The sequence below is a fragment of the Lichenostomus cassidix genome, chromosome 1 (genome assembly GCF_008360975.1).
Source record: "Lichenostomus cassidix isolate B80296 chromosome 1, HeHo_3.0, whole genome shotgun sequence".
Lineage (NCBI taxonomy): Eukaryota > Metazoa > Chordata > Aves > Passeriformes > Meliphagidae > Lichenostomus > Lichenostomus cassidix.
The window spans coordinates 25,576,542-25,594,760 of NC_139479.1; the positions used below are offsets into that span (position 1 = coordinate 25,576,542).

General features: G+C 36.9%; 1 protein-coding gene across 4 annotated transcripts in view; it reads left to right on the forward strand.

Annotated features, from left to right (window-relative positions):
- Positions 1-18,219, forward strand: part of TFDP1 (transcription factor Dp-1) — a 41,755-nt gene that overhangs the window by 7,477 nt on the left and 16,059 nt on the right. For all 4 annotated transcript variants that reach the window (XM_085053458.1, XM_085053450.1, XM_085053478.1 and 1 more), the window contains exons 3-4: positions 6,858-6,924; positions 16,563-16,669. In XM_085053458.1, the coding sequence (XP_084909584.1) occupies positions 6,858-6,924; positions 16,563-16,669 (174 nt within the window). The remainder of the gene's footprint in view (positions 1-6,857; positions 6,925-16,562; positions 16,670-18,219) is intronic.

The window sequence follows — 18,219 nt, forward strand, 5'->3', positions numbered from 1 at the left end:
TCAGGTAGCAGACAGCTTGATTTTAAAGATGGACAGTGGTCCATATTCCCCAAAAATGCTTCTGGCTGTTTGTCTTGCATTATGTTACATTTGCTAAGGTATCCAGTATTGCATTATTGGTCACACAGACTTGCTTGAAAATACACTGTGGGCCACTCTAGCTTTGTAGTACACTGATAAGAAGGTTGGTGAGACAGATGTTGGGATGGGGTCCTGTTTAATGTTACTTGATTTGGGCTGTGGTTCACATGCTGATGAACAAGCTGCTCTTGGTTTGGCTGGAGAAACAACAGTGTTGTGGTCAAACCTAGAACAGTTGCAGGAGGTAGTTGGGGAAGTGGCTGCTGCTGGTAGCTCTGCATATGGGTATGTAGTCCAGGAGGACACAAATGGTGGTTTTATTTTCTGATTAGTTCATGTGGTAAAAGTGGAAAACCAGTGCTTTGATGTCATATTCATCCCTGGGAGTCTCGTATTGAATTCTGCTTCATTCTTGCAGCTTCAGTTAGTTTTGGGAATGTCAGCTTTAAATTTTGCAAGGATTGTATCACTTGAGCAATTGAATTTCTGCAAGAAGCAATGCCATGGAATGACTTTTAACTTTAGAGGTGTTTTTGATCTGTTGATGGCTTACACAGGCCCACCATTTGACTTGTCTTCAAAGTGAGTTCTTAATTTAATTTTTGCTGAATTCTGGATGTGTTGCTCTTGTCAGAGAGAGCAGCCAAGAAGCTAATGGTCTTGACATATTCTGCAATAAAGGAGACCTCGGGTGTTGTTTTTTGTGTTACTCAGTGTCCAACTTATCTACAGTATCAGCAGAACCTATATTCAGACAAAGATCAACAATGCTTAACTGAGCTACTCACCTCTATTCTGTGGTATCCTGATCTTTACTGAAGTGCTTTGACTATGTCTTGCTAGTTAAGGTGCTAAAAATTCAAATACATTCTTTGGAAAGCTCATTTCTATGGTGTAGCTCATTGCTGAGTGGTTGACAGATGCATTAATCTTGAAGATACTGCCATGAACTGAGGATGTGATATGATTATCTCTGTTTCAGAAAAAGGCTACTGAAACACAGAGAAATAACACATCTGAGAATTTTGAAGGATCAGACACCTGTAGCCCAACTTCAAAAGTTTGAATGTTATTTATACAGTAAAGAATAATTCCCACTGGCTTAATGTCGAAAATGAAATCCAAATGTTTCAAATTTAAGAACTTTTTGCCCTTTTCTACAATATTCCTCTGCTTAATATATGGATTGTCTTTTAATTTTTGCAAAAAATGAAATGGATGTCCGATATAAATAGTCTTTCGCAGTTGCATAATAATTCATTCTCAGAGCATTTTTGCTCTGGTCCCTGCAGGAGATGAGAAACCAATGGGAAAAGTAGTTCATTATCATCTTGTTGTAAATAATATGGGCATATGGATAGCAGTGAAAGAAGAATAAATGTTGTTTAAGCAGTCTTAAAATAAGGTTGTTTATTTCTGATTATAGACTTTATTTCAGTTTCACTTTGTGCTAATTTTCTGTTGCTTCTTGATACTGAAATAAGGCAAACAAAATAAAAAAGAACCCTGCATTGTCAGTAAAGTGGCCCATAGTAAAATTGCATGGCATGGGGCCTTTACAAATATTGCCTTTAAAATGACTGAGGATCATCACGGATCGAGCTAGGTGCAGTTTTGCACAAGATGGGTGATTGTTTGGTGGTAGGCTTTGCAAATGCCTGTAGACAGCACAGGCATCATCCTGGTCATAGAATTTTGGAATTGTTATGGTTGGAAAAGACCTCTAAGATCATTAAGTCCAGCCTGAACCCAGCACCACCAAATGCCTCTGACAAGCTCTGGGTGGAAATGCTTTTCTTTCCCAATTTCTCCATTTTCTGATTCCGTCGTCGCTACTTCTTTCCTAATTTATTTTGAACTTCTTGGTCTGAGTCCCATCTTATTTCCCCTTTCAGTTGTGGTTTAGATTGGGTTTGTTTTCCCATTTCCCATGTTCTTCCCTTCTTCTCACGGGATTTGATCTCATTGTTCCATTAGAGCTCTTTCTTTACTTCTCATCAGTTGCATTGCTTATACTTTTTCAGTGACTCAGTTTCTCTACCTCAGCTCCTAATTCTACCATCTTCCATCTGATTTTCTAGCTCATTTTTTGTCTCTTTCCCAGCCAGTCCCAAAATCTACTCTTTTTCAGACTGTCCCATTCTGGCTCCCATTCTTAAACTGTTCTTGTATCTTCAGCACCTGTATATTTTGTCGTGCTCTGTGGGCTTAATCTGCTGTTAATAATTAAAAATTTCTGTTCTGAGAAACAACCTTTTAGAAGGTACCTCTGTTTCCAGGTATCTCTACCCTTTTTTCTCTTTCAGCTCTTTTTCAGGTAGTGTTCTTAAAATGGGCTCATTACTTAGAAGCGCTTAGAAGAGGTGTATCTGTGGCACAGAAGCACCCTTTTCTTCCCCAGACTTAGTTAAAGTAGTATGGGGTAACCTTCCTCTCGAGTTAAATCTGATACACTTAGCACATGTACTCCTTCAGTCTTGTTTTTGTCAGATAAACGTCTTGCCTTTATAGGTTTCTTGTCCTTTAGTCCAAATTCACCTTCCATATTTTCCTGTTTAAAGGTTTAGTGAATAATTTGATGGCAATTTTTATAAACAGATTGAATTGGAAGGCTGTGGAAGATACTATATTTTTGTTGTAAGGATGTTGATTTTCTAGTGCATAACTTTAGAGAGTGCAAAAGCAGTTTGTTTGTAAGATACTAAGTAATTATTCTCTCATAGTTTCTAGGGATTTTTTAATAACTGAAATTCTCTGCATCTTCAGAAAATTTTGTTTCACATTAACTTTAGTCCCAACAAAAAGATACTTCCCAGTTTACTGATTTTTAGGCTGAGGGCATTTGTAGTGCTTTTCAGTTTTTACTTGTAAACAAAACAAAAATAGACTTCCCAGTCCTTAGGACTGCTGATGATCTCATAGCAGGCCAAAGCTAACTTCAGTTGATTTTTTTAGATGTTTAGCCCTTCAGTTAATTTCATTTCCTTAGGAGGTCTGAACAATGAGCTGAGACCAAACCTTGCTAATGGTTGGGATCTCCACTCCCACCACAGTTTCTGCAGTTCAAATTACCAGATATACTAATTTGTCCAGTGGGCTTTACCCTCCTTTCCTGTGATCTGTGGGAAGATAATAAGTCATTACCATTTAGATGCTATGTTGGATGTCAAAAGCTATTTTTTAAAATCAGTTAATTTTGTTGTAATGTGTAAAGGGTAAAGGTTTTATCTGTACCTGTTGACTTTTTAGGATTTCAGGTGTTTATGTAGCCACAGAGAAGTAGGCACAGCCAACATGTGTCTTTGAAGAAGAAAACTTTGCTGAATTGTGAAGTTACACACACTTAATAAGCTTTCAAAATCAGACATTAGGAGCATTATTATTTCAAGCAGCCCCAGGATCACCATCAAAGGAAGTAACGTATCTTGAGATTGAGAATCATGTGAAGATCAGAAGAAAATGTGGAATAAAAAAAATACAAAGGAAAATAGTAAAAATCCAAATCCCTTGTTACAAGCAGCTTGATAAGGCTTAAGAACTAAGTGTATTTTCTCATCAGAAAATAGAATTTCCTTGATGTCTAAACCCTTCCTGACAGAAGGTTACCTTTCCATTGGGGAAAATCCAGTACTTTCTCCTGGGTGCTATTTTTGTGTGGGTTTTGGTGGTGTTTTTTGTTGTTTTGTTTGTTTGTTTTGGTTTTGTGTTTTGGTTTTGTTTGTTTTTATTTTTTGGTTTTTTTGTTCATTGTGAATCTACAACTGTAATATACTGAATGGGAGTTTTAGTCACATTTTCCTCTATTTTCTTTCTTTCTTTTGGGTGTTATGCTACGTAGGTCCCAGAGGAATAATCCCGGTGCTTCCTCCAAAGTAACGTGGCTTGAAAAATAGCGAGAATGTCCTCAAAATGCACACTGAGAGATGCTTTGTCTAGTGTTTTCATTCTTTCACAACAAACTTCTGTATGGGATGAAACTTGCTTTTTAGTTTTCTCTCATTAAAACTTGTCTCTTCAACCAGTGATAAGTTTTGCTAACCTTAGAATTAAGTGTATCAAGAAGTATGAAGAGCATACAGGGGCTGGAATAACAGAATTTTCACTAGAAATCAGTTTTTGCTATGAATAATAGCAGCTGGGAATGATATTTTGCTGTGGGATTCACAGTGTTCTTTCCAAATAGCTTTCTTGGAGTCTTTCTGGGCACACATTTACAAATGAGTATTTATGTGCCATTTTAACTGCTGGAGGTGAACCTTTAGTAAGACACTGGTAGACAGGTGGTGGAACTGTAACTTCTACACTGTTCATTAGTATTGTGGTCTCTCAGGGCCTTCCTCTAGTTATTCTGTGATTGTTATTCTCTGATTTTTCCCAAATTGTTTTCTCTTATTGATTAAATGCAGTATTTTCCCCAAATGTTCTCTAGTTTTCGATGACTTGCATAATTTCAGTCACGCAAAAGCATGGTCCAGGGTATGTAGCATTAATCTGACCCTTTGTAATGTTAGATTAGATTATGGTTTTTGGACTTGCATATTGTTTTGTGTAATATTTTTTCACTGTATGTTTTAATTATGCAGAAGAAAAAACATGAAGTTTATAAGATTATTTGATACTGTGGTGGTTAGTGAGTACTTCAAATGATTGAATAGAAGGATTCTACTGGAGACATTCTAGTTTAAAAAAAACAGAAAATGGAAGGGATTAATAAGTAATTGATCACTGAATTGCCTAATTTTCTAATTACTGAAATAGTGATTGGCATTAATACTTGAATTTGCTGAATATCACAGCTTAAATATTTGGTTTTGGAATATCACCGTAACTGACATGCACTTGATGCAGGTTTGCTTTTGCATATTAAACCAATGATAAGATTTAATAATTCAAAATTATTAAATTCATGTACTTGAAAGACATTACAGATTAAAATACCCATTTTCTTGGTGGTTTTCTGATCAAAACTGCAGTATGCTAAATGCTTTTCCAATCTCATTTATAATCATTTTTTATTCTCATGGAAAAGAGAATTTGCAGGTGTCTTGAGTACAAGCCTCTTTCTTTCTACTGTTGAATACAAACTTAAATACTGCATTTAAAGAAATGATGACTATGACACTGCACTTTCTGCCTGGTTTAATACATCTGTTGGGAAATTTAGGTAGAATGGGAGTTTAAGGTAACACCCAAAAATTCTTCTTGGTATTTTCCATGGGGTTCCAGTGTTCTGGAATGTCATGTTGCTGTAGTGTAGCTGTAACAACATTTTTCTACGCTATACTGGTCTCATATTGATGAGTAGACCTTTTTCTTTGGAAGTGCCTGATGTAGTCTCTTGGCCTTTTGAATAGTGTAGTTAAGAGTGACAAAGAGTTAGGCTTATAAAGGGTTGTGGTGCCTGGCAATAGGGTGGTAAAACTGCTAAGTGGATCTTTGAAATCCCTACTGTGGGCAAGAAGGGGGACAGGCAGTGCTCTGAAACAGCGGAAAAGTTGTTGCAGCCTCCCTGAAACTATGCTATTGTGTTACTTTTAGAGGGGGAATGCAGGACAGAGCTGCCACAGGCTCTTCATTCTATCCATTGCTTCTGCTGCCCACTCACTTACGTTTTCTTTGTGTGACCAGGTCCTCATTGCTGCCTGCCATTACAGGCCACTGCTCTCTATGCTTCCCTTAGCAAAATTTGTCTTCTGCAGCATTTCAGCCTGTCCCCAATGCTCCATCATCTTCTCTCCCCACCCTCTCCCTTCACTGAGGAGAGAAAGTTTCCTGTTTCCTAAAGTTCCCTGTCTTGCATGAGAAGTCCTTGGTGTGATATACCTGGATAATAATGGCTCCACAGCATCCTCTAGTGGCTTCCGTGTTTCCCGTACTTCTGGCACATTGCAAGTAGGGCTCTTCAGGTAGACTTCTAAGGGAGAAGCTTTGCTGCTCACTGATAGCAAAGCACTTGATTCTTGCTCAGGGTTGTCAGTAGCCTGCACACACCTGGTATGCTCAAAATGCAGCTAAAGACTTTTCAGGGTCTGGAACACCACATGCTATGCTGTGCTTTAGTACAGGTGTTGATTCTTTCGCTGTTCTTTCTAAATGGAAACAGTGTGTCCTGTGTTCATTAATTTTTTTCAGAACTGTTTTGTCTGCAGATACAAAGAAATTACTGCATCCTGTTCTCTATTGAAAAATTAATAGTATTTTAAAAAGTAACCACTTCTGTGAGCTTTCTCGAAGGATGGTGGTGACTTTATAAGCCTGTATGTGACCATATAGCTTTTTCACTTAAGAGGTTTGTATTCTGATCTTTAAAAAGTAGTAATTGAAAAACTCAAGCTATTTCTTATTAGTGATATTTTTCCTGATTAAAATGGCCCAAGGCACTCTCCACCCCCTGTACTGTTTTTGCTATAATGTTTTTACCTTATGTAGTACATAAGGTACAGAGAGAAAGGTGTTCTTGCAGGTGTCAGTGGTTCAAATTAGAAGGGTGTTCAGCTGTCTGTTAAAATAGTGCATGCACATTGTAAGAGCTCAGGGCACAAATAGCAAAGGAGGTGTAAACTGGTTTTCTGCATGCTTTTGAAGAATATGGTATTTATAAAATCAAGACTTTAAAGTTTGACAAGTACTATAGCCCAAACAGTACATCATGGCAGATTTGTGACAAAATGAGAGTAGTAGCAGTAGAGGCTTCTGGTAAGATACCTTTCATCTTTAACAATAAAAGGCTGTCTGTGTTTGTAAATTTAATACAATTTAATTGCTTTTTTTAACAGGCTGGACTAATTGAAGCCAATGGAGAGCTTAAGGTGTTTATAGACCAAAACCTAAGTCCTGGAAAAGGTAAGAACACAATTCTTAGTAAGACTCTCCATTTCTTAGTTTTTAGTTGTTATGCATATTAATGGCTTTAAACTGTTTTCTTAGCACAGTTTTTGTGAAGTTTTTCTTAAGTTATATGATCAGTAAGCAAACTGCAGATTTGCTGTGGTTTTTAATTGTCTTAAAACTGCAGGTGCAGTTCAGTAGTGGTTTGTCATCCCATACATGATCTCATCAGTGTAGCTTGTGTTTAAGTATAAAGACCAGGATGTTCTGAAACATCTTTGGGGCATTATGTTTTAGCAAATGGAAAAAAAATGCAGGAGGATAGAAGTTTAAAATAGGTTATGACAGTTTTTATGATAGTGCATCCACTCTGCTGCAAGCTTATCTCAAAATATATTGTGAACAGAGCTGTTTTGGTCTTGCAGAAAATGCCTGTGCATGTATGATAATGTAATGTCATTAAGCAATTTAATAAAACACAGGATATGAATTTGAACTTGAATTTGACATGTGAGCTCAATAACTGAGGGTACCTAAGCATCTGGGGAGTTAGGAGCTGCACTTTTCACAATTAACATAGTTGGGGGAAAAACAGAAGCGACACTGAGCTCCAGCCGCCTGCAGCTCTGGACAGCTGTGTCATATAACCTCTTCTGTAGATGCATTATGCTACATTTGAAGACTACATTTTGTGTGTTCTTACAAGGAAGGTTATTTCCATAGTGAGACTGTAGAACTGTTCTCTAGTTCCATTAAAGTATATTCTTGTCAGTTTATGCATTCTGCTGGTGACAATTGTTTACCAGGTTAATAATTTTCTCCAGTATGTTTACCTACTCTTTATAAATAACAATTGAATATCTTAAAGTCTTTTCCAGCTTGGCAGGCCAACTAGCCACTGTTTCCTAGATTGCTCATCAGATGAGCTCTTTGTCCTCATGTTTTCCTTATTGTCATTCTTTGAGCCTGTTTGATTGCTTTCATCAACTTTCTCAAATACAAGTGACCAGAACTGTATGCGTGATTCCCAAGTGAAGTGTCAGTTATTTTTGTATGGAGAGATCTGTAATTTTTCTATGCAACATCATATTTGGTTCATAGGCATCTCACAATATATTTTGACAGAATGGCCATTTTCCTTTGTTGTTGCTTCCAAATAATGACAGTCTCCTTTATTCTTGTGTGTGACAGATGGTGTTCTTTGATAGGCTGTATGAAGTAGAGTGAAATTTATATTAGAACAGTCATCTACTTACTGTCTGTAAACCTTGCTGTTGGCTAATCTACTGGCTTTAAGCATTGTTGGAATACTCCAGTACTCAGATTAACCTGTAGTCCAGTTCAGGTGAACTCCTTCAGTATTACTGCTCTAGTATTTTATGTACCATTTCAGGAACCACATTTAATTTCTGTCACCACCACTAGGTACAGCAAGTATTTTACTGGCATCTCACTAGACTCTGTCTTGGATGTTTCCCTGTCTAAAATATACATTGCTGTATCCAACTAATCTGTCCTGTTCTGCATTTGGTGGAGAGGGCACTAAGGTTGAGTGAAGACATGTATTGACTGGCGCAGGTGAATGTCTGTAAACACAGTCACACACCCGCGAGCTAAAGAAGTGTGCAAGTAGGTACCTGATCCTTAACAGCTGTACTGTATGTCCTAACCCTGTGGGCAGTAAAACTGATGCTTTTTTCATGGCAGATACTTTAGGAGGGTACATTTTGCACCCACACTGGCGTCTGTGTCTAGACCCTGTTACAGTCAGTGGAGAGCAAGTCAAAACAGTGCAGGCTAGACAGCAAGAGTTGGAAATGTGACTCTTTCATTATTACATAGCTCTTTTAGTAGGACTGGTCTAATTGGAGGGCATTTTACTGCTTATAGAGTTTTGTAAATAAATTCAAGTTATTAAATAGTTTATTATAGGCCTGCAGCTTGTCCAGTTTGAGAGTCAAGTTCTACTCTCAATGTGTAACAGCTAACTAAACTATCCTTAGTCAATTTCTGCACCTCATTGTTTTTAGGGGAGTTTTGTGAAGTTAATAATTGACAGCAACTAATTCTTATTATTGAGAAGAAACAACTTTCTCTTGGCTTGAACAATTTATGGGTGTTTTCTTTAGTTTGTCTATGTTTTATATGCAGGCTTTGTAACCTTAATCAGAACGTAAAGTTGCAAATATTTTGTCACTAAAGTACTCATATATGTTTCAGAATTTATTTGCTAACGTAGTACTTTTTTCCTTTGCCACTTTTTATAATTTTTAGGGGGTTTTGCGCAGTCTTTAAGTGTTGACATTGACAACTATACACAAAAGTACTACACTCTCTGTAAAAGCAGCTGTCTGCATTGCATGCCATTATATCAACAAAGTGCTGTCCTTTGCTATTTTTTAAAATCTGGGCAAAATTTCTCTTAATTTCACAATGAAGAGGATTCAGTCCAGAGCAATCATGGAGTAAGCTTTTTATAGGGTAGCAGAAGTGCATCTGGTGTACTTTTTAGGAGAATTTGAAGGGGGTCAGGAAAAATATCTTCGCATTGTTCTCGGGTCGTCATCATTAAAAGGTTTTTTTGGTGGGTTGGTTTGTTTGGGGTTTTGTTCTGTTTTGTCTACCCCTTTGGATTTTTATTTCTTAAAGGAGTCTTGTCTGAAAGTTACAAGTCAATCACAAGAAGAGATTGAGAGTACATGGTATGATGGTATGATTGATATTGATTATGGGATCAAATCTCCTACTGTGTCAGATGAATGGTTTGCTTAGCCCAATCTGCTGCCCTTGACAACAGTAATTGGGCAGGGTCTTGAGGAAGAGTGCAGGAGCCTGGCTACTTTCTGAAGTTCATTCTTTTTATGCTCTTACAGCACTGGAAGTCACTGGATTAGTAATACCAGAGGGTGCATTCCATCACAGTTTTTGAAAAGTCCAACTTTGAGACTCAATGAATTAAGAATGAAAAGAAATCTATTGCTTGCTTCAGTTTCTACTTGTTGCTAGCCAGATGTGAAAGGAGGAGGGGTTCAGCTCTCAGAGGAATAAAAGTTTTATGGGTATGGTAGAGGACAAAAAACGACTTGTGTGCTGGGTCATATGGACATGCTTCCAAAAACAGGATTAAAGAGGGAGAGCGGAATATTGTTACTGAAATGGTTCTGTAACATCATCGTCAGCAGTCTATAAAGTATGTGACTAAGTGGTAAATATATGATTCAACTATGAAAGATAAGCAAAGGTTGACTTCTCTGGCCAAAACAGGTTATCATGCAAAAATTCTCACAGCCTGAACAGCTTTGTTGCAATACTTTCAGAGTAGGCTGTGAATGAGCTTCTGCAAATTTTTAATCTGCACTGGCAGAAATATGGTAACTGAATAGGTTCTTTTTAGACTTGAGTTTTGGTGGTACGGTATGTTGCTGCTTTTTCTTAAATGAATAATGAAGAGGGGACATCACCATCTTGCTGAACAGTTATGCTGAACAACCTCTTGCTGAAAAAGTCCTCAAGTTTTAGAATCTGAAAGAGAATGTTAGAGAATAACATCTGCATGCAAGTACTATCCATACATTCATTCCCTGACTGTTCATCAATATCCAGTGTGAGAAACAGATTACCAGTGTAGACACCTTTTTACTTCAGCAAATAGGGACATGCTTCCAGTAGCTCATTTTGGAGAGACTGGTCTCAGCCATGAACTCCAGATTAGGATTTCTTTTTTAAAGCAGAGACTTACTTTATTTGTTTTAAGAGGAGAAAATATTATGTAAAAAAACCCAAACTAAAACCACAACAAACCCCAAAAATCCAAACAAACAACTCAACAAAGTTTTGTTTATAATGCATGATGCATGCAATTTTGAATAAATTAGTCATGCACATAAAATTCAGTTCTAGAAAATACTCTAAAAATTTATTTCTTCAAAACCATCTTTAGTGTGAAGTAAGAGGTATCAGGTTATATGTGGTGGAAATGAGATGGCACCTTGTGTTTCCTCCAGTGCTTGTGCAACCTCCAGAAAAGGTTGCCTGTAAATTTGCCCGTGTTTTCTGATACCCCTGTGTATTTCCAGTACTGTAGTGTAACACTCCATATAGCCCTGAAAAAACGGTATGACTGAAAGGTTTGTTTTACTTGGTAACCAGGAAGGTGTTTTCCAACTGGCTAACTCATTTTGAGGGCTAGCAAATACATATGGTTTGGAAGGATAGAAATAATTTTTAAAGTAGCACTTTCTCGTGAGTCTGTGTTTTCTATTGGTATTTGGCAATGAATTTTAGAACCTGAGAACTTTTGCTGATCCTGGAGGTTACATTTTGAAGAAAACTGTCACGTTCTAGTCCATGCCATATTCAGAATAATGTTGATATTTAAGTATTAAATAAAACACTAGTCAGTTCTAATCCTGCCCCCCACTTGCGGAGAAATTTGGGTGAAAGAAATTATTTGCTTCAGATGGGTATGAGAGAAAAGGTAACCAGTGGTAGTAATATTGTATTGAAATTAAAGCTCTTAGTTTAAAATTATTCAGAAAGAAAATTTGGATCTTCACTTATGCCAGTAGGTGGCATTATTGGTATATAACCAGAAAATCCTTGTGTAGTATGTCTCCAGCTCCTTTCACTGCTTACACTTTAAAACAAGTTTTCACGTTTTACAGGCTAATTGTATTTACATTTCAGATTCAGTAATTGAAAAAATCAAAGTCAAATATGTAACATTTTAAAATATGTTAAGACTAGTATTTCAACACTGCCTAACTGTAAGATTGGTTTGTGCATTTTATTTATATAAGAAATTTGCAATGCAATGCTATTGTTACTTTTACTTGTAAATTCATACTCCCTGATTTTTAACAGTGACTGGAATTGTTCCTCAGGAATAGAACTAGAAATCAGTTTCAGAGCCCATGAATTATGCTTTAGCAAACAGACACATGCTTGAAATTGGTTATAAAATGCATGTATTAATGCAGCTGAGGTAAATCCAATTATTATTGTCTCAAGTCAAGCTAAGGAAATAAAACTGTTGCTGGAAGTAGAAATGGTATTTTGGAAAGTCTGAAAGTAGACCACTGTTTCAAGAACTGAAGCAGTCAGTTTTTCAGGAGATCTACCTCACTGTCTGCAGAGGGCACTCCTTTCTTTGAATTTAGATGTGCTGTGTCTTTTTTCTGAAGTGTCATCTTCAGATATATAGAGTGTTCTTAATTAATTGTATCACCAGTCTTTTAAACTGCCAAAATCCGCAAGGGATTCTTTCTTTTTGGTAGAACTCTTTGGTTTGTTTTTGTGCAAGCAAAGGTCCAGTTAATCAGTAACCAAAGAGCACTTATTTGTTTGCAGACAGATAAATAACAGGTTTTGTTAAAGAGTACGGCTTTTGATATGCAAGGTTTTTATGCCATTGCTTCTTGATTCCACCTGCATTGTTACCTTGTATTTGGAGGTATTCTGGAACATCATATTGATGAAGTTCTACTTCCCTTTAGGTATAATGATAGCTTATAAGTTACTAAAAGTAGTTTTCCAAACGTTTGGGACACTTAGGATGTAAGTAGTAGTAGTAGTTACATCCTTGTGTATACTTTTATTTTTTCTGCTTTACATGACATTTTCCTGTGGTTCTCAAAGTCTTTGGGGGGAAAAAAAGATGTGTCAGAACTGGCAGCATTAATAATTTGTTTTGAAAAGGAAGAAGAGTTGGTGCCAGCAAAACTGTTAGCAAACTTGTGGTTTTAATTTTTACATGCTGTTATGTACACTGTATGTTTGTCCACAAAGTACAGGATTATTTGGATTGCAATGACTGCAGTTAAGAGTAACAGTAATTATGAAATTAGTAGTAAAATTTGTTTGAGAAACTGAGCTGTCAGTCACTTGCAAATCTAAGTTGATAAAAATACTTCTACTTGTACTAAACAAGCAAAACCCACCACATACTAGGAGCCTTTGAAAACACAGATGAGTAGGAGAAAAATGTTCGCATGTGAGGCAAATGAGAAAATAGAATGCACTTGGACAGAGACATTGAAATTATCCATTAAAAAAAAAAATCCTTTCCGTATAATTGAGCAGTTATACTCTTTCATATTTTGTATGATTGCTTTTATAAGTTGACTTTGCTTTGAACTGCGAAGCTTGTGTTACCATTCTTTCATTTCCATTTATGTTTCCTTGCCAATCAGTTATGCTGTACAGAAAGATGAACTTTGTAGTTTTTGTATAGAGCCAGGTTGGTTCAGTTGCATGAATTAACTCCAGCACAGCACCACAGGAAATGTTAAGGTAATTAAAAAAATTTAAAGAAACAGTATGTGTTCTTACCTTCACATGAATGTTTCAGTTGTAAGATAGCTATTTCTGTTCAGAAAATTAAATTAATAATAACAAGAGGCCATCTAATATAACCTTACCTTCAAACCAGGGTCAGCTTTGGTGCACAGTGCCTTTAGTTCTTGAATTTTGCTGTTTATCGCCTAGGAACCTCCTATACAGACTGTTGCCATGCACGGCCTTTGTAATTTTTCCCTGGTTGGAATTTGCTGTGCAACAACTTGTGACCATTCCCTCTTTTCCTTTTGTTGTGTCCTCTGTCATCTCTATAACTTTCGTTTAATAGTTGAAGGCAGTGATTAGATTTCTGCCACTAACACCCCTTGCTCCACTTAGACCTTCCCTTTCAGAGGTTGCATGCTGCACAAAGCTCCCTGAGCTTCTCCTTGTACAGGATATGCTCCAGTACTCGAGCCACACTTGAATGTGATGTCCTCCTGCTGCACTTTCTCCTGTTTGCTAATGCCTCCCTTGCACTGTGGGCCCCAAAATGGAACAGAGTCATCCAGGGACAGTGTACGGAGTGCTGAAGGAAAAGGGAAAAATCACTTATTGCTGTACTCTTCCGAATGCAGCCCAGGATGTGGTTAAGTCTTTGTTAGCATAGGAGAACACCTCTGGGTCACACACAGCTTATTGTCTGCCCAGACCCCCTGGTGCTTTCATGAGCATCTGCTTCCTAACCACTGACCCTGACCTCTGCACTTCTGTCAAATTACATTGTCACAACATTTTTGTCTTTGTTGACTGCATAAAAATTTTTATAAACATGATAGCATAAAGAATTACTTTATTTTTCACATACCAGAATAATGGAGTCTCTTGAATGCATCTGAAGATTAGAGGGTGGCTTATGGCAGTATTGTTCTTTATGAAGTTATCCTACTGAAGTAATACTTGGAAGTTGTCTTAGGAAAAAATTCATAATGTGAATGGGTAGCAATTGTCAGAAAATTGTCTACTTTTGAATTCTTAAAGGAGCTAATAATGGTACTTCTGTTCTAGTAAGTCAGTATGTGTATAATTGATATAGTACCAGAAGGATAATGGCCTGCAACAGGGCTTTTCTAGTGGGAGGGGAAAAGGGAGGGTCTGCAGTTACGTCTTTTCAAAGTCATGCCTTGAAAGAGTCAACAACCATGTGGATAAGGATTATCTAATCAGAGCAATGTCCTTGGATTTCTTAAAAATAATTTAAAAAAATTGATTATCAGGGTCTTTAATCAGTCTGTTAAACTAAAAATGGGATGGTCCTCCCATGGATTAATTGGTGAAAACTGAACTTGGTACAATGAGTACTCCAAGTGACCTATTAACACCCAAGAAAGATCTTGAAGTCATCAAAGGTTATATTAATGAAAATGTATCAGTGGGGTACAAGCACATTGAATTTTGAGAATTACTTGGAGAGGAACAGGGAATAAAATGGAAAATGAGCTACAGAGTTATAAATTACATATGGCATTCCATGAATGCTGTATCCATGTCTGTCCTCTGCAGAAGAAAGGGCAGAACTAGAAAGCATGGGCAACAAGAACTGTCCAAGCTAAGGGAAGGTTGATTAAAGCATGGTGCTCATAATGCCAAGGTTGCAGGTTTGATCCCTGTATGGGCCATTCACTCAGGAGTTGGAATTGCTGATCCTTGTGGATCACTTCCAACTCAGAATATTCTGTGTTTCTGAGAAGATGGTCAAATAGATGAGGTGTCTCAACCTTGGAAAGCAGTTACAACCCTTGTATTATACTGGAATACAATCTTCAGATTGCACTGTTGTTTTTAAAGCAATGAGGAGAAGTTTAAAAAAAAGACACATTGACCTCCAGGAAGCTGAGAAGAACCTGCACAAGCACTAGTAGCCAGGGTGGTGTATATTGATTTATTGTATTCTGCAGAGAGGGAGAACAAACACAATTCAGGTCATGATAGTGATGAGTGTATTTGAAGGGACCGGAAGGCATAACAGACTTACGTTACAAACTTCTAGCTGACTTTTTGATAGCTGCTGACTTTCTGAAAAAGTGCTGGGAAGCTGGTCAATAATGGAAGGACATGCTGCTGCATCCTGTTTGGGAATAAAATGATAACTGAGAATAGATTCTTATGTGAAGCTATCACCTTGACATGGTATAGTAATAGCAGCTGGGGAATACAAGTGTTCTGGAAAGCAAGGGCTTAAACAAGATTTGAATTGTCCTCAGTTTCCTGTAGACTTCCTGAATGTGTAAAGAGGGATGGTAGGTGTCAAGGACTAGTTGGGGCCCTTCTGATACAACCCTTGTAAAAATGCTTATTTATTGCATGTGTACTGGACAATGGGAAAAAGAGAGAGGAATGAGAGTTGTACCAAGTCCTTCAGACCCCACTGCCCCCTTTAAAAGTGATCTCAGAGAAACAACTGCTAAACCTGACAACAACTTGACAGCTGTTTTGGCAGAATAAAGGTCTCCAGTATTTTAAGACTGGTTTGTCTCCTTATTTTCTTACTGCAGTCAGTCTTTGTTGCTCCTTTTTTCTTTGCTCTGTTTTGTTGTTGGCTGGGGGGTTTTGTTTGTTTTGAATAGGTGGGTTTGGGGTTCTTTCCTCTAAACTATGTAATGAAACATCAAACTGCTGGTGGATACCTGGGTTGTTATTTTCGTAGTTGATTTATATTTTATCTGGCTTAAGACTTGCTTTACCTACCAGTGCTGATTGTGTATGGATTATGAGTAGGAAGAGAACAACTTTTCCTGGAGGGTCGGTCTGCTGGGGTGCATGTATTTTTCTGAAATAATGGATTCTTGAAGGCATTGCTCTTTAATGCCCTGCCTTCAGCTGGGAGGGGACACTTAGAGGAAAGTTGGGAATATTCTGTCGGTAAGGCCTGTTCCAGCCAAATTTTACCTCCTGAAGATCAACATGCCTCAGAAGGTTATGCCATATGCTATGGCATTGGGCATGTTTGTCAGGTGGTGCTGGAAAAGATTTCAATAGCCACAAAGGATCAGGGTAGAAGGAGAGAGGATTATGCTTTTTCTGAGATGCTGATTGTCTCTATTACTCTGCTTTAAGAGAAAAATTGAAATACAAGGAATTAAAACATATTAATATTAGATCACTGACCTGTTACATAGAAGAAAGTCTGGGAGAACATAACTGTGAATCTTGATTTTATTTATTCTTTTGCCTCAAATGTGTGAATACTACATTTATATTGAGACCATGTATTTCAGGGCTAGTTTCCATTAATAAGCATCAGTAGTATAGATGAGATTATTTGCTAAAATAAGATGATGTGCTGACCTGAAGCTCTCTACTTTTATTTGTTTCAGGGGTTGTTTCTCTATTGGCTGTTCATCCTTCTACAGTAAATACGATTGGAAAACAGCTCCTGCCAAAAACATTCGGACAGTCTAATGTCAACATTGCACAACAAGTGGTAAGGAGACACTGTGATTTGGTTTTGATTTTTCTTTTTTTTTTTTTTTTTTTTTATAAATTGCTTGTACTATTGTTTACACATACTGTAAATCTGACATAGCCTGGTAGTTCATATCATTCGTCATGGGCAGGTAATCTAAGTTTAATTATATAATAAAAAGTCTAATTTTAATAGACTTTTGTTAAAAAATGTGTATTGAATAAAGAAATTCAAAGATGACTCTCAAATTAACATGAAATTGCCTCAATGTTCAGATGGCTTTATCTTCTGTTTGTCATTCCATTTAAAATCAGTGGCTCCTTCAGATTCTGCTTTGAAATCTGGCATAGGGAAATGCAAATGCAGTCCATAAACACATTTTTATGGAGCCCAGAGTTAGGTGGAACAAAATTGAAAACAGAACTTCATTTTAGTGCTTAATTTAGATACTGTTTTGCTGCAATACGTGAGCTTTGTGTAAGATATATGAAATAAGGTGTTTCAAAGAATCATATAATGCAATAGGTAATACATGGGTTATACTAATTCTTGCAGTGATCAAAATTAAAATTTAGTGATCTGAATAGAATTGGTTTCAATCTTCTGGAAAGGAACTGTAACATGTAAACATCTGAAATTGAATGTATTCTATTTGGGTTTCTTCTTGATAGGAAAGCAGTTTCCTACCTGCCTTTCCCATCTCTTAAGCTGGCTCTAAGGAGTGTTTTATAAGTGAGGTTGCCTGAATCGATAAACTGTACCCCTTCACCTGTACAGAGGTAGTGCAGATCATTCACTGTGCTGTATTTCCAGCAGTAGTGGTGGCTTAACTACTTCTTGTAGCCATTTGGAAGTAAGTTTAAATGAGTGAAATTGCTCTTTCAGTAGGAGCTGTTATATCAATAAATTCCCAAAAAGCTAAACTCAGAGTAATTAGGCATTCTTTTCATTTAAAATCAGTAATCAGCAGTAGGAAAAATGTTTTAATTATAGATCATAGGCCATAGTGGCACAATGGGCATTATCGTGAGACTGTGTACATACTTGAGTTAAATGTTGAAATTGAGTTGTGTTTTCAGGTAGCTTACAAAATCTTCTCTTAAAAGTATCAAAACCAGTGGATAACAATGGAATTATAAAGCATCTGGTGCTTTTTAAAATTTTTCAACAGTGACAGTGTTTTTTTTTATGTATGTATGTATGTATGTATGTATACATGTGTGTGTGCGTATATATGTATGTATACATATATATTTATTTATTCATGTGTCTTCCATCACAAGTGTAAATTGACAGATTCTCAGCTATATTATCTATCTTTAGTTTCACATCGTAACATTATCTTAAATGCTATTGCAAAATAATAGCTGTTCTTATTGGTGGTATTGTTAGTGTGATTGCTGTGGGAAACTTTCATTTGCAATATTTTTTTTTCAGCCCTTTAAGTCTTGCTCTGAATATATTAGCATTAATTTTTTTGGTGAAAGAACAGGCCCATATCAGCTGTTCTCAGTACACTTAGTTGTATACCATTAAAGAAGAGATGGTGGGTTTATGTGTATTTATAG